This window comes from Papaver somniferum, chromosome 9, assembly GCF_003573695.1.
Source record: "Papaver somniferum cultivar HN1 chromosome 9, ASM357369v1, whole genome shotgun sequence".
Lineage (NCBI taxonomy): Eukaryota > Viridiplantae > Streptophyta > Magnoliopsida > Ranunculales > Papaveraceae > Papaver > Papaver somniferum.
The window spans coordinates 62,498,775-62,511,116 of NC_039366.1; the positions used below are offsets into that span (position 1 = coordinate 62,498,775).

General features: G+C 37.2%; 2 protein-coding genes across 4 annotated transcripts; both read left to right on the forward strand.

Moving 5' to 3' along the window:
- Positions 1-305: 305 nt before the first annotated feature.
- On the forward strand, positions 306-2,934 carry LOC113309574 (S-adenosylmethionine synthase 3-like). Its single transcript, XM_026558014.1, has 2 exons — positions 306-454; positions 1,355-2,934. The coding sequence occupies exon 2, from the start codon at positions 1,355-1,357 to the stop codon at positions 2,519-2,521; it is 1,167 nt and encodes a 388-aa protein (XP_026413799.1). The 5' UTR covers positions 306-454; the 3' UTR covers positions 2,522-2,934.
- Positions 2,935-4,142: 1,208 nt separating this feature from the next.
- Positions 4,143-10,881, forward strand: LOC113309186. Of its 3 annotated transcripts, none has more exons than XM_026557597.1 (5): positions 4,143-4,348; positions 6,964-7,074; positions 7,178-7,369; positions 7,876-8,016; positions 8,158-10,881. In XM_026557597.1, exon 5 carries the CDS (start codon positions 9,656-9,658, stop codon positions 10,589-10,591), a length of 936 nt encoding a protein of 311 aa, XP_026413382.1. In that variant the 5' UTR covers positions 4,143-4,348; positions 6,964-7,074; positions 7,178-7,369; positions 7,876-8,016; positions 8,158-9,655; the 3' UTR covers positions 10,592-10,881. The 3 variants fall into 3 exon arrangements, with proteins under 3 accessions (XP_026413382.1, XP_026413384.1, XP_026413383.1); XM_026557599.1 differs by having other exon boundaries at positions 8,163-10,881; XM_026557598.1 differs by having other exon boundaries at positions 7,884-8,016.
- Positions 10,882-12,342: the final 1,461 nt, after the last annotated feature.

Consider the following 12,342-nt stretch of genomic DNA (forward strand, 5'->3'; position numbering starts at 1 on the left):
AGTGAAGTGACAACACTGAACTATATGGAGCCAACTGCAAGCATCGTAGTAGGTGGTGCAAATCATTTTATAATATCACACCATAACATGCAAAATACATACACCAACCGTTGGATTATTTATCACACACATCTCTAGAGAATCTCTTTGTTCAAGTAGGGCCCACACTTTTTTAAATAGGATATTCTGTTAGCCTCCACTGAATACACTACACACCTTACCGGGACTATAGCTGTATTCAACCAATGGTACTCTGCCATGTGTTCGATGAGCCGTATTTTACTGTTTTTATTACGGTTAAAGATACCGACAAAAGGGAACGAGTCCAAGATTAGATTTGCCCCTGTTTTATCCCTATTTAATAACAAACCATTTCCTTTGAATCATTCATCCATTTGTTTTCCAGATCTTCTCTCCCACTCTCAGATTTCTCTACCAATTATTTCCCGCAGAGGTAATCTTTTTCTTCTCTTCTTTTTTTATCAGAATTCAGATCTTAATTTAGTTTTCTGCCAATTTCATTTCTCATTGATTCAATTTACAGTATTTTGATGTCATTCAAATTTAACGTAAGATTTGATCTCTTTTAAGTGTTTCGATAGTTAACAAATAGGTTTTTCATTTCGATCTCTGTCCATCTGAGTGAGATCGATTTTCGTATCTACTGTATCGCATTGATTTGCCATCTGTTAATGTACAAGCAGAGATAAATTAGCTTATATTTCCGAAATGTATAGTTTCGGAAGATATGAGTTTCATTTCGATCTATGTTTCATGTGTACTTTTTTGTTTCACCATCTTCGGTGTAAATGTTTAGCAGATCTATACTGTTTGCAATGTGTACTGTACTTCTTAATTTTTGTCAGTTATATCGTATGTTTGTCCGTATCGTCAGATCCGATCTAATGTGGTAATGCGGGTTAGTGTCAGATCCGATATGTCTAATCCTGTATAATGTAATTGTCTAATCCTGTATAATGTAATTGTCTAATCCTGTATATTGTCTACAATATGGCTTACACATCCATTGAAAACAGTTAAAATTAGTTCTCAGTCACTGTCAGATTCATGACCTACTTATAGTGCAATTAGTATATGTCGGCGGTGTTCGTCAATTTAGGACGATGATGATTGAATTGGTGCATGGTTTAATCACAGATCCGGAGTAGTTTTTTCGCTGGATCTGTGTAACGAAAATGAATATCTAAGTTAGGTGATAAAGGGTGTAATGATTATGCGATTTGAAACTCATATCTTGTTTACATTTGATTTGGTAGGAGATGTGAGTAAACCTGTTGTATATGCTTGGATACTTTGACTGAATATCTTCTCAATTTCTGTTGTGATTTTGTAGATGGATACCTTCCTATTCACATCGGAATCTGTCAATGAAGGTCACCCAGACAAGCTCTGCGACCAAGTCTCAGATGCCATCCTTGATGCTTGTTTAGAGCAAGATCCCGAGAGCAAGGTTGCATGTGAGACCTGTACCAAGACAAACATGGTCATGGTCTTTGGTGAAATCACCACCAAGGCTAAGGTCGATTACGAGAAAATCGTAAGAGACACTTGCAGAGAAATCGGTTTCGTCTCAGCTGATGTCGGACTTGATTGTGACAGATGCAATGTCCTTGTTAACATCGAGCAACAAAGTCCCGACATTGCTCAGGGTGTCCACGGTCACCTTACAAAGAAGCCTGAGGAGATTGGAGCTGGTGATCAAGGTCACATGTTCGGATATGCCACTGACGAGACTCCTGAATTGATGCCCCTAACTCACGTCCTTGCCACCAAGCTCGGAGCCAAGCTCACTGAGGTGAGAAGGAATGGAACGTGTGCATGGTTGAGACCCGATGGAAAGACCCAAGTGACTGTTGAGTACAAGAATGACAACGGAGCTATGATCCCTATCAGGGTGCACACCGTTCTTATCTCTACCCAGCACGACGAAACCGTCACAAACGAGGAGATTGCCAAGGACTTGAAGGAACATGTTATCAAACCTGTTATCCCAGCAAAGTACCTTGACGATAACACCATCTTTCACTTGAACCCATCAGGTCGTTTTGTGATTGGTGGACCTCATGGAGATGCAGGACTCACTGGAAGGAAGATCATTATCGATACCTACGGTGGTTGGGGTGCCCATGGTGGAGGTGCATTCTCCGGCAAGGATCCAACAAAGGTGGACAGAAGTGGTGCTTACATTGTCAGGCAGGCTGCCAAGAGTATAGTGGCAGCAGGGTTAGCCAGACGTTGCATTGTTCAAGTGTCATATGCTATCGGTGTGCCTGAGCCACTATCCATCTTCGTGGACTCTTACAAAACAGGAACTATCCCTGACAAGGATATACTAGCTTTGGTAAAGGAGAACTTCGACTTCAGGCCAGGAATGATGTCAATCAACCTTGACCTCAAGAGAGGAGGAAACTACAGGTTCCAAAAGACTGCAGCTTACGGGCATTTTGGCCGTGATGATCCCGATTTCACATGGGAGATTGTCAAGCCCCTTAAGGCTTAAGTTTCTGGTCGCAGCCTTACTACTTCGCAAAGGGTGGCTTGGTTTGACTTTTGTTTTGTCATGCTAAGGTAATAGCCGCGTCTAAAATTTATGTGTAATCTGTATTATGGTCACAAACCATATATTTTTTCAAGGCTCCCATTAGAAAGCCGAGATACTGTAGCTAGAGCACCTTTGAGGTTCAAGTTGAGGGTAGAAGAAGTAGCGGATTATAGGGTGCCTAGCATTGAAGTTGTCTCAGTTTTCCGATCTTTATGTGTGTTTCTGTTTTCTTGTTTTTAGTAATTTCTTCCTCCATAGAGTTATCGGCGTGAGATTTATTTGTGTACCCATACAAACTTGTTTGATTTGGGGTTTCAATATATTTGGTGTTATTCATGAACTGGATATGCAATTTTAATTTCTTTCCTCCTGAAAGCAGTATCTTTTTTTTCTTCTTTTTTTCTGCATTTTTCCCTTACATTTTGCTGGGTTGCTGATAACTCTTGAACTCCGGTGTCTGCCACTGATTTCCTAGAAAAACACATTAACTATTGGTTCTAACCTAGTTGTATGGGACCCAAACTGAATGCGTAATTGCCTAATTGGTTAAAGGCTAGTATGGATTTGACGTAGGAGTCCGCAGCTGATTTCACAACTGATAACTGCTATGATATTTCATGATAAACGACTAGCGTCAATTTTGCATGATATTTCACCTATTAAATTCATTTGGGGAACTATGTTTCTTACGGCATATGAGATGTTGGAGTAAATTGAATTTTAAAAGTGCTTAAAACAAAAGTTGCTTTGTATAGAGGCGTTTTGGCTTCACACTGAAAATTCCAATTACCAGTTCAATGGTTAGAAAAAGAAAAACTCTGATTTCAGTTCAGACCTAATGCTGTTTGGTGCTGATGAAATCTTTAAAGGGGATAAATCCCCGGTTGTGTTTTCTATACAGTTGAACTCGGTGTTATAAGGTCGACATTGAAGCTTTATAGAGCTTCAATGGTTGCTTCATCAGTCTAGAGGCAGTAGGTTTTGAATTTTTTGATAAAGCTACATTTTTTTATTATCAGGAATTCTGATTTTGTTTGGTGTCAGTCTACAATTAGGACATTTGAAGAATTCAAAGCATTGGAGATACAAGAGTGGGTTTAGTTCTTTTGATTATAATCACAATGCTGGTTGATCTAAAAGAAAACGTTTGAAAGTTTAAGAAGAAGGTGCTGAAGCAATGACATAGCCTTCTCCAGCTGAATTCTAGTAATGATGGTTATTCTAATAATCTTTTGTGTTCTTGAACAGTCAAAATGAGTTCTTTTATTTCTTATCAGTAATTTTGAAGTTCATTTGGATTCTTAGTTTTAATGTAAAAAAGTTAAAATTTCGTCTAGCAATTCAGAAGAAGACTTGAATTCTTGTAACAATTTGGGATTTATACGATTGTTAAATAAATGGTAATTGCTGTTCAATTTGATGTTTGTTTCGTAATTATCATTTTTGGTAATAATTTTCATAATAACTTAGTTTTGGTAAATAAGTAAAACCAGTTATTTAGAATATAAAATGGAAAAAAAATATTTATGAGTAGAAAACCAATTATTAAGAAGCTTCATTATTAAAGTTTTTTTTTTGTTTTTTTTTTTTGTATTTACTGAGTGACAGCCAGCGAAAGAAAAGAGGGAACCCAGAAAACTGAAATCCGCTAGGACCGATCTTTCCATCTCTTCCTCTGATATCTCTCGAATCCCTAGAGATGATTTTCTTTTGATAAAATTATTAACTCAGCAGTCCATCTTCAAAACCTGGACTCAAAGTGGAAGGACTTAAAGTTAAAATCAGGTAATTTTTCCTGAGTTTTTAATTTTTCTTTTGGTAACTTAAATTAAGTTTGTTTCAGCAGTATGTAAGTTGGGTTGGAAGATTTTATATTTTTTATCTGTGAATGAAGGTTTATGTGAAAGTGCCCAACTGGTGTTTGTGTAATTGCTCAAGACTCAAGTGGTGTCATTTAGTGAAGCTGAAGCCAATGAATATTGGCATTTATTAGAATTTCAAAAATTAGTGAGGCTGCAACTAATTAGTTACCAAAATGAATGTAATTTGGCATAACTAAAATGAATGTGTTTTTGAGTCTTAGTCCAGGGAGACTGTGCCAAATGTGCTGGAACTGTAACATTATGCTATGCTATTGGTCTGTACCGTCTTGGTCGAAATGTCACAGTCATTTCAAATAATAAAGATGATGGAGTAACTTGGTCAAGTTATATATTTCTCTATAATTATTTTTAGCATGTACTTTTAAGAGCCATCTCGCTGTTCTATTGATTTTTACCATCTAGGTCGAAATGGCTTAGTTCGGATGATAAAGATGATGAAATAGATTCTAATTTCGTGTGTAGTGTTTGTTAGGTTTTGAAGATCTCATATTTATAATGTCGCTTGTCATCCTAGTCGAGATAGCTTAGGTTCCTCGGGTGAGCCATGTAAAGTGATGGGGGGAACAATGAAGCTCATCCCATTGGGAAGATCCACCTTACTAGTTATCCAGGGCTGTAAGTTTCAGTAGCATGTGAAGAGAAGTTGATGAGGAAGGGCAAAATGTTGAATCGTTAATAACTAACTTGTTTCTCCTAGGTCCTCATTTTGCATTAGTCATGCCTGAACATTAAGCAGTTATTTAAGTAATGACTTTTTTGTACTACTACGTGGAGGTTCCATAACAGTTTGATTTCATTGCCCTTTTTTCTTTTTTTGTTCTCTTGTTTGTATTCAGATTCTCAATGTTGTCATTCACTTGAAACTTGAATAGTCCTCAGTACTCACAGTTGCTTTTCCGATTTTCACATGTATGCAAAAAATAATGCAACTCTTGTTATTTCCCATGACTCCTACATTGGGAAGTCGATGAATTTATTTATATGGACTGTCTTTCCTAATTCTGCAAACTTTATTAGGTTTATATTCTTAGTTTGACTGTTCTGTAAATATTGAAGAGAAAGGAAGGCGTTCATCTTGGTAGTGAGTCAGGACTCAGGTATTTTCAACGATTTAGGTTGCGGTAGCAATTTTGATATCTGTGTGATAACCAAGGTATTTTCATTGATTCGAAGTTCTTGGGTTACACTATAAACACAAATATTTAATCATAACTTATACCAAACAAGGCCATAGGGTTGAGTTTTGATTAATTGTTTTTCTGTTAATGGGTATTCCATAAGGTGGATATTGACGAACGATTGATACTACATAACAGTGTAATATGAATTTCTAGTCTCGGCTGATAGAAATTGTTAAATGAGTGTGCTTAAGGTGGCCCATTGTCACTTGTCTTGTTTGTGATAGATTAACATGTGATAGTGGTGGGATTAGACGAGTTAAGAATGTGGATGTTGTTGATTATTTGTTTACTTGACCTCACGATTCAAGGTGGTGGTGTTTGGTATTCTTTGTTTAATTTTTTTGTTTTTGTTTTTCTATATGTATGTGTGGGTAGTCATTTTGTTGCGGTTTTAGATCCACATTGTAGGATATTGATAACATTGGACATTTATACATCCGTACCTGTTCCTTTTATCTAGGTGGCGGTCTTCATATTCTGGGTTAAAATATATGACACTGTATGTCATAAAACTCATGTTGGTCTTCCGTTGCATTCCTTATTCTCACAATTCTCGTACCTGACAATGCGAACTTGAACAGGTGAATCTCATGGTTAGAGATGTTCCACATGTTCTGGATCTTCTGTGGCCATGGGTATCATCTTCACATGATGATCATTCCAGCTTCAAGGAACCTAGTTTTTTTGTTTTGATAAACTTTGCCCGGTTGCTTTCCCCCCAAACTACGCTTCAAAACCGGACCTTCCATGGCCATATTATTGATTTGCATAGCTGCACGGTGTTTTGAGTGAAAGTTCAAAAACAGAAAGCATCTATTTAATTGTCTGGTTTAGATCTTTTGTATTCCTCCATAAACCTTGTCTTGTTTTCTAAAAGAACTGTATCTCTGTCTTTGAAACTTTAAGGTGGCTGTCTTTTTCTGTCTCAATCCTGTTTTCAGGCCTCATGGCGATCCTCACATGGTTCGCTTTGGTGCACATTTAGTTCTTGTTCTTAGATATCTGTTTGCTGGTGAAATGGGTTCTGGGTAATGATAGTAGCCAGTTTCTGTAGCCTTTTACAACAATTCTGCACTGTTGCTAATTTGCTAACGATTTGAACACCAAAATTCAATAATTAATGCGAGCCAATTTTGGAATAGAACTTCCTTTTGTTGCATATGGACTGCGGTTAGTATAATTTTTGAATTATTTAATAAAGGAAAAGCCTTTCTGGTGTCTTAAACCTTAGGCACATGGATAATATATATGAAATGCCTGCATATTTGGTCTGCTGGTGTCCTGTATGGATTCACAGGAACTAGTTTTCTTACTTGTTTCTTGTTGGCAAATACAGGTATGCCTGTAAACAGGGTCGATGTCAGATATTAAATCCTTCCTCTCAGCAGGGGAGTATTTTCTATTTTCTCCTGATAATATGAAGGAAGTTTGAAGAGATTATTGATAGGTGAGTTTATTTTGTTGCTATTTTTATTCTCTGGGCTTGAAAGAGCAAATTAGTTCATATTCAATACATTAGATCAATTCAGAATTTATATTTACTGCATCAGGGTTTTTTGAGATCTCGAGAAAGCAAACTTGGTAAATGCGATGATGACGCATCAGATGTTGCTGAGCAGCACAGGTTGCAGAGTCATCAGAAAGCCATGGCTATTCAATCGCCCTGTTTCATGCCCCCCACTAACCATCAGTAACGCTGAGGCTATTACAGGGAAACTCCTATTAAGGGCATTGATACATAGGTAAAGAATCTTACTCCTTGATGCCTGTCATTTGTGTATATGTGTATTGTATCTCCACTTACTAGCTCTATATCCAGCACTAATCCCGTTCATAGGTTGCAACTGAAAAGCTTCATTGAGGATGAATTATTTTATAAATGTTTTCACTACAAAGGAGCGTGTTGAATTTATTATACGCTTGTTCGCATTCCATATATAACAATGACTGTAACATGCCGTTTCGTTTTTTTTTGTCTTCGAGAATGCTAATTCTTTGGTACTTTTGTGGGAACATACTGTTCATGGAATTTGCTCTGATTTCCATGTGTTTGAGTTCCTAAGATGCTCATTGGAGTACACATGCTACTCAGCTTTCTTGCTGAACTTTTGAAACAGCCTACAGAGTACAGAGAATATTCATTTACTTGAGGACCATGTGCTTCTGAGAAGTTACTAGAGTTTGCTTTTCAAATTATCTTCAAATTTGACTCAGAGATACAAACAACCAATCAGTTTCTGTTGTTCAGTTGAACAGATTGCGTACAACTCCTGTTATGCAACATATAGGAATTGGCTTCAGTAGACTTGGAGAATGCTGAGATTCCTGCGAATAACCTTACCTTACTTCCGAAGAAAGAGATAGAGCAATTGCAGCGGCAAAAGCAATGGTATACTCATTATTAGCATTACTACTAAGCGAGATGAAGAGACTAGTCTCATTTTTATTTTCTTATGAGAAATTATGGAATTTCACATTAGTTTCTTAAGCTACACTTAATCATTGATTGTGTTTTATGTTTTCTGATTAGGAAAGGAACCATGATCGATTTCCTTTGAAGATCATGTAACTGAAACCGCCTCTTAACTAAAATATGATGCAAGATAGGAAATTACTACTAGTGGTCAACAAAAATGGAGTCCAGACAATACATGTTTTTTGCTGATGACATATCTTTATTCTGTAATGGTGAGAAAAGAAATGTGAGAAGACTGGCGGAGTGCTTAATGATTATCAAATATCTTTTGGCGAAGTGGTGAGTGTTGAAAAAAGCAAATGTTTTGTCGGCGGTACTTAAGCTAGGAAAACGCAAATTGCTGAAGAATGTCAAATGCATTTGGCTAGCTTCCCTGACAAATTCTTAGGGGTTATACTATTTCCTGGGAGTGTTAAATTATGTCATGTTTGGGGATGTGTGGAGATGCTTCAGAAGAAACTTGCAGGCTGGTAAGGTATAATCTACAATGTCTGTTTACAGAATCGCCCATAAGAGTTCTTAAGAAAAGTGAAAGAATGATAAGAAACTCTGTGGTTTGGTGAGTCGTGACCCATTACAGAAGAAGTTAGTGACATTGGAACGGGATCAAATTAGTGCTCCGTTTTAAGGAGGGTGGGGTTTGAGAAGATTAGAAGTTGTGAATTAAGCATTGCTGATGAAGATGCTTTGGAAAATACAATCAGGTACTGATGAATGGTAAAGTATTTCATGTCAAGAAGTGGAGAATGGATAACTCGCTACAAAAATCATCAATTTGGCCTGGTTTGAAGTGGTCGATGGAGGATGTGCAGAAAGGTACAAGATGGATTAAAGGTGAGTCTCTAAGATCACTTTTTCCAGATAATGCACATGTTATAGCATCAGGGTTTGAAAGTAGCTGATTTACTGAGAAATTTTTGTTTTGCTTTTTGGTTTCCACTCAACCTGATAAGAGTGATTTTGCGTCAAGGAATTAAGCATTTGCCAAAAACATTAGAAAAACAATCTCCAAATCAGCTCTGAGCTCTCTGTAAATTTTAATATGCTCGGTACTTCCCAATTGCACCAATTAGGCAAATAATTATAGGGACTTGCAAAGCTTCCAATCTTCAGATTCTTCACTCGTTCCCGAAATCAGCGTGAGCAAAAATTTAAAGATACATGGTTCGGCAATGCGTCCAAGCAAATGTATCTGTCACGATCACAAATATATGGTGCAGCATCTCACTCATTTCCCTCAACATAGTACCTTTACCTTTTACCTTACTTAGTAGCTCAGATACTTGAAGAACACTACTAATTAGTTGTAGATCACTCTCTTCTCATCTCTATACCGCAATTCAATTCGAAACTGCATCTATTTAAGACTTAAACCCACTCATCTCAACTACTGCCACTTCTAGTTCAACCTTAAGCATGAAGTAGTTCCTCATATGGCCATCCACCTCTTTTTAAGTTGTTGAAAAAGTAACTAAGAAGCTGCCTTGTAATTTCCTGTTGCCAACCCTAATCCACTACGTACAACTACAAATACTACTACTCTCACTCTCCTATGAACCTGTTTAAAATTGAATCAGTGAATTTCAGAACCAGTTCAACACGAAGAGTTTTTTTCTCCATAATCTTGACCTTCATACTCCCACTTTCAGTATTCCAACTTTTGTATGAAACTGATAATCTGTTCACTGATCAATCACCGAATATTCCACGCAGTATCATCTACCTTGGTTTCTTCTTTACCTTCTATCTCCTCTCTACCTCCGCTATTAGCTTCACCATAGCTTGTCTTTACGTCTCCAAACCCGTTTCTTTTCTTTCAGTTCTTCTCGCCATCCCTCGTATAGTTTTACGTGTTTTCATCACCTCCCTCTGCGCCATATTTCTCAAGACCGCAACCGACGTCGCCGGCTATTTCATTAGTGAATTTCTCATCCATACAGATAATACTATGCCCGCAGCTAAGGACGTTCTTCTTATGATTATCGAATCTAAGGAAGTTCTGTGGTGTCTTAAGGGTATCATCTTTTATTTCTTCTTCTTTATTGTCAATGGATATTTAACAGCATTATGGCATCTCGCAAGCGTAATTTCGGTTACTGAGCCGAATGTTTATGGTATATCAGCCTTGAAGAAGAGCAGAGAACTGCTGAGACAGAAAACTGGTACCACACTTGTTATTGTGTTCTGCTACTTCGCTTGTGTTTCGCTTATTGAACTTAATGTGTTTCTCATCATGGATTATCTTCCTATGAGTTGCTCGGTTCGGGTTCTGCTGATGTCGCTTTATCTAATCTTTTTGATGCATGGGAATTTCATTGGGCTATTTGTTCAGAACGCGTTGTATCATGGCTGTAAAAGCCATCACAACCAAGTCATTGATAAGAAGGTTTTGTATGATCATCTCCCTACCACTACTGAATTGGTTACAGAAAACGGCGTTGAAGACGACTTGGAATCTCAAGGATGGAAGTTAGTGGGAGCAGAATAGTCTGGGAATCCTTTATTACATGCAATTTGAACTTGTCCCATTAAAGTTCTCTAAGTTATATAATGAAAATAAGAATAATATGCTGTTTCTATATAACATCTTAGTTATCTTGGTTATAAGGAATATCTAGGTTTCTTAATCTTACTTGTCTTGGTTTTAGCACACAGATGTCTTGGCAGAAAGCAACGCTTTGCAAGGTTTTTCTAGGCCTTGTTCAGTTTCTTTGGGATTCAGTGGGATAGAGCAGATTAGAAAAACTTTGTAAAAAAAATAATTAACTGTCAAGTGGAATCATTACTAGTACATGAAAATATTTGAATTATTTTACAATTCTAACTCTTATCGCTGTTCTTATAATAATCTTTTGTCTAGTTGTTGACCAATATTGTTATCCTTGTTCTTCCTCTATTTTGCTTCCTTCACATTCCTCTTCAGGCGTTGAAGGACAGTGGGGGTATTTCTTTTTATAACTTTACGTTTTAGGAGAAATGGGATTGAAACAACATTACTTTTAGGAATGAGCATTAACTTTTACGAAAAACTTTTAAGAGTAGTTGGAGGTGATGGGAGCTGCTCTCAGCTCCAAAATCCCTACGTACTACCAGTTCTCCACATCCAGCATGGAAAAACATTGATAAGTGCATGCGAGATGCGACTCTCGAACTTGAAGTTAGAGATTCAAATGCTGCTCCTCACCTCAATGGTTTACACCTTTCAATAAATCAAAAACTATATATAGGAGCCCCTGCCAAGAAAGAAAAACCTTTTGGTTGTTTCAATCTGGCTGATCACTTAAATCACTTTCTTTACTATCAGATTAATTGCTAAACAAGCGCGCGACAAGATTTAATTTTGTTGCCATATGGTATTGCAATTATCCGACAACTATAAAACTGTAGTTGTTTGAATGTTTGGCAACTTCATAACAACCACCAAAATTAGTGGGTTTAATTAACTGCATTTAACTAGTCACATATTTGGCTACTACAACATCAGTTGCCAAAAGTACGCATAACAACTAGGTATTCATAATAGTTGCCTTTGCATTTCGAAACAACCCATACGGCAACTAAAGGTTGGCAACTACAACTAGTTGCCTTTCCCTTTGGCAACGAAATCTCATCTTGGGCAACTAAACTAGTGTGGTTGCCAATGCTCAGGTTTTTTGTAGTGGTATAATTAGTTGCTCCCATTTTCCCCTGGTTCTCTAATTTTGTTTATTCTCTTCTTGGTATCGACTTCTAAAGCCTTCAGAGAAACAAGAGTGTTGATGTGCGGGATTACCAGAATTACTTGAGAAGTTACCAAAGAAAACCGCATTGAAGATGACTTGGAAGCTCAAGGATTGAAGTCAGTGGGAACAGAATAGCCTGGGAATGCACTATTACAGAACTAGTTCCACCATAAGTTAAAGTTATATAATGAAAATAAGAATAATATGGTGTTGCTATCTAGGCATCTTAGTTTTCTTGGTTATAGGGCATATTTACGTTTCTTGGGACACATGTCTTGGCAGAAAGCAACATTTTGCAAGGCTTTTACAGGTCTGGTTCAGTTTCGTTGGAATTCAGTGAGATAGAGCAGATAAGAAAACTTCGTAAATTTTTTGACTGTGCTGTCAAGTGGAATCATTAGTACATAAAAGTATTTGAATTATTTTAAAAATTCTATTACTTCTATCAATATGTCCAATTGTTATCCTTGTTCCTCATTTCCTTTGCTTCCTTCATATTCCTCTTCAGGCGTTGAAT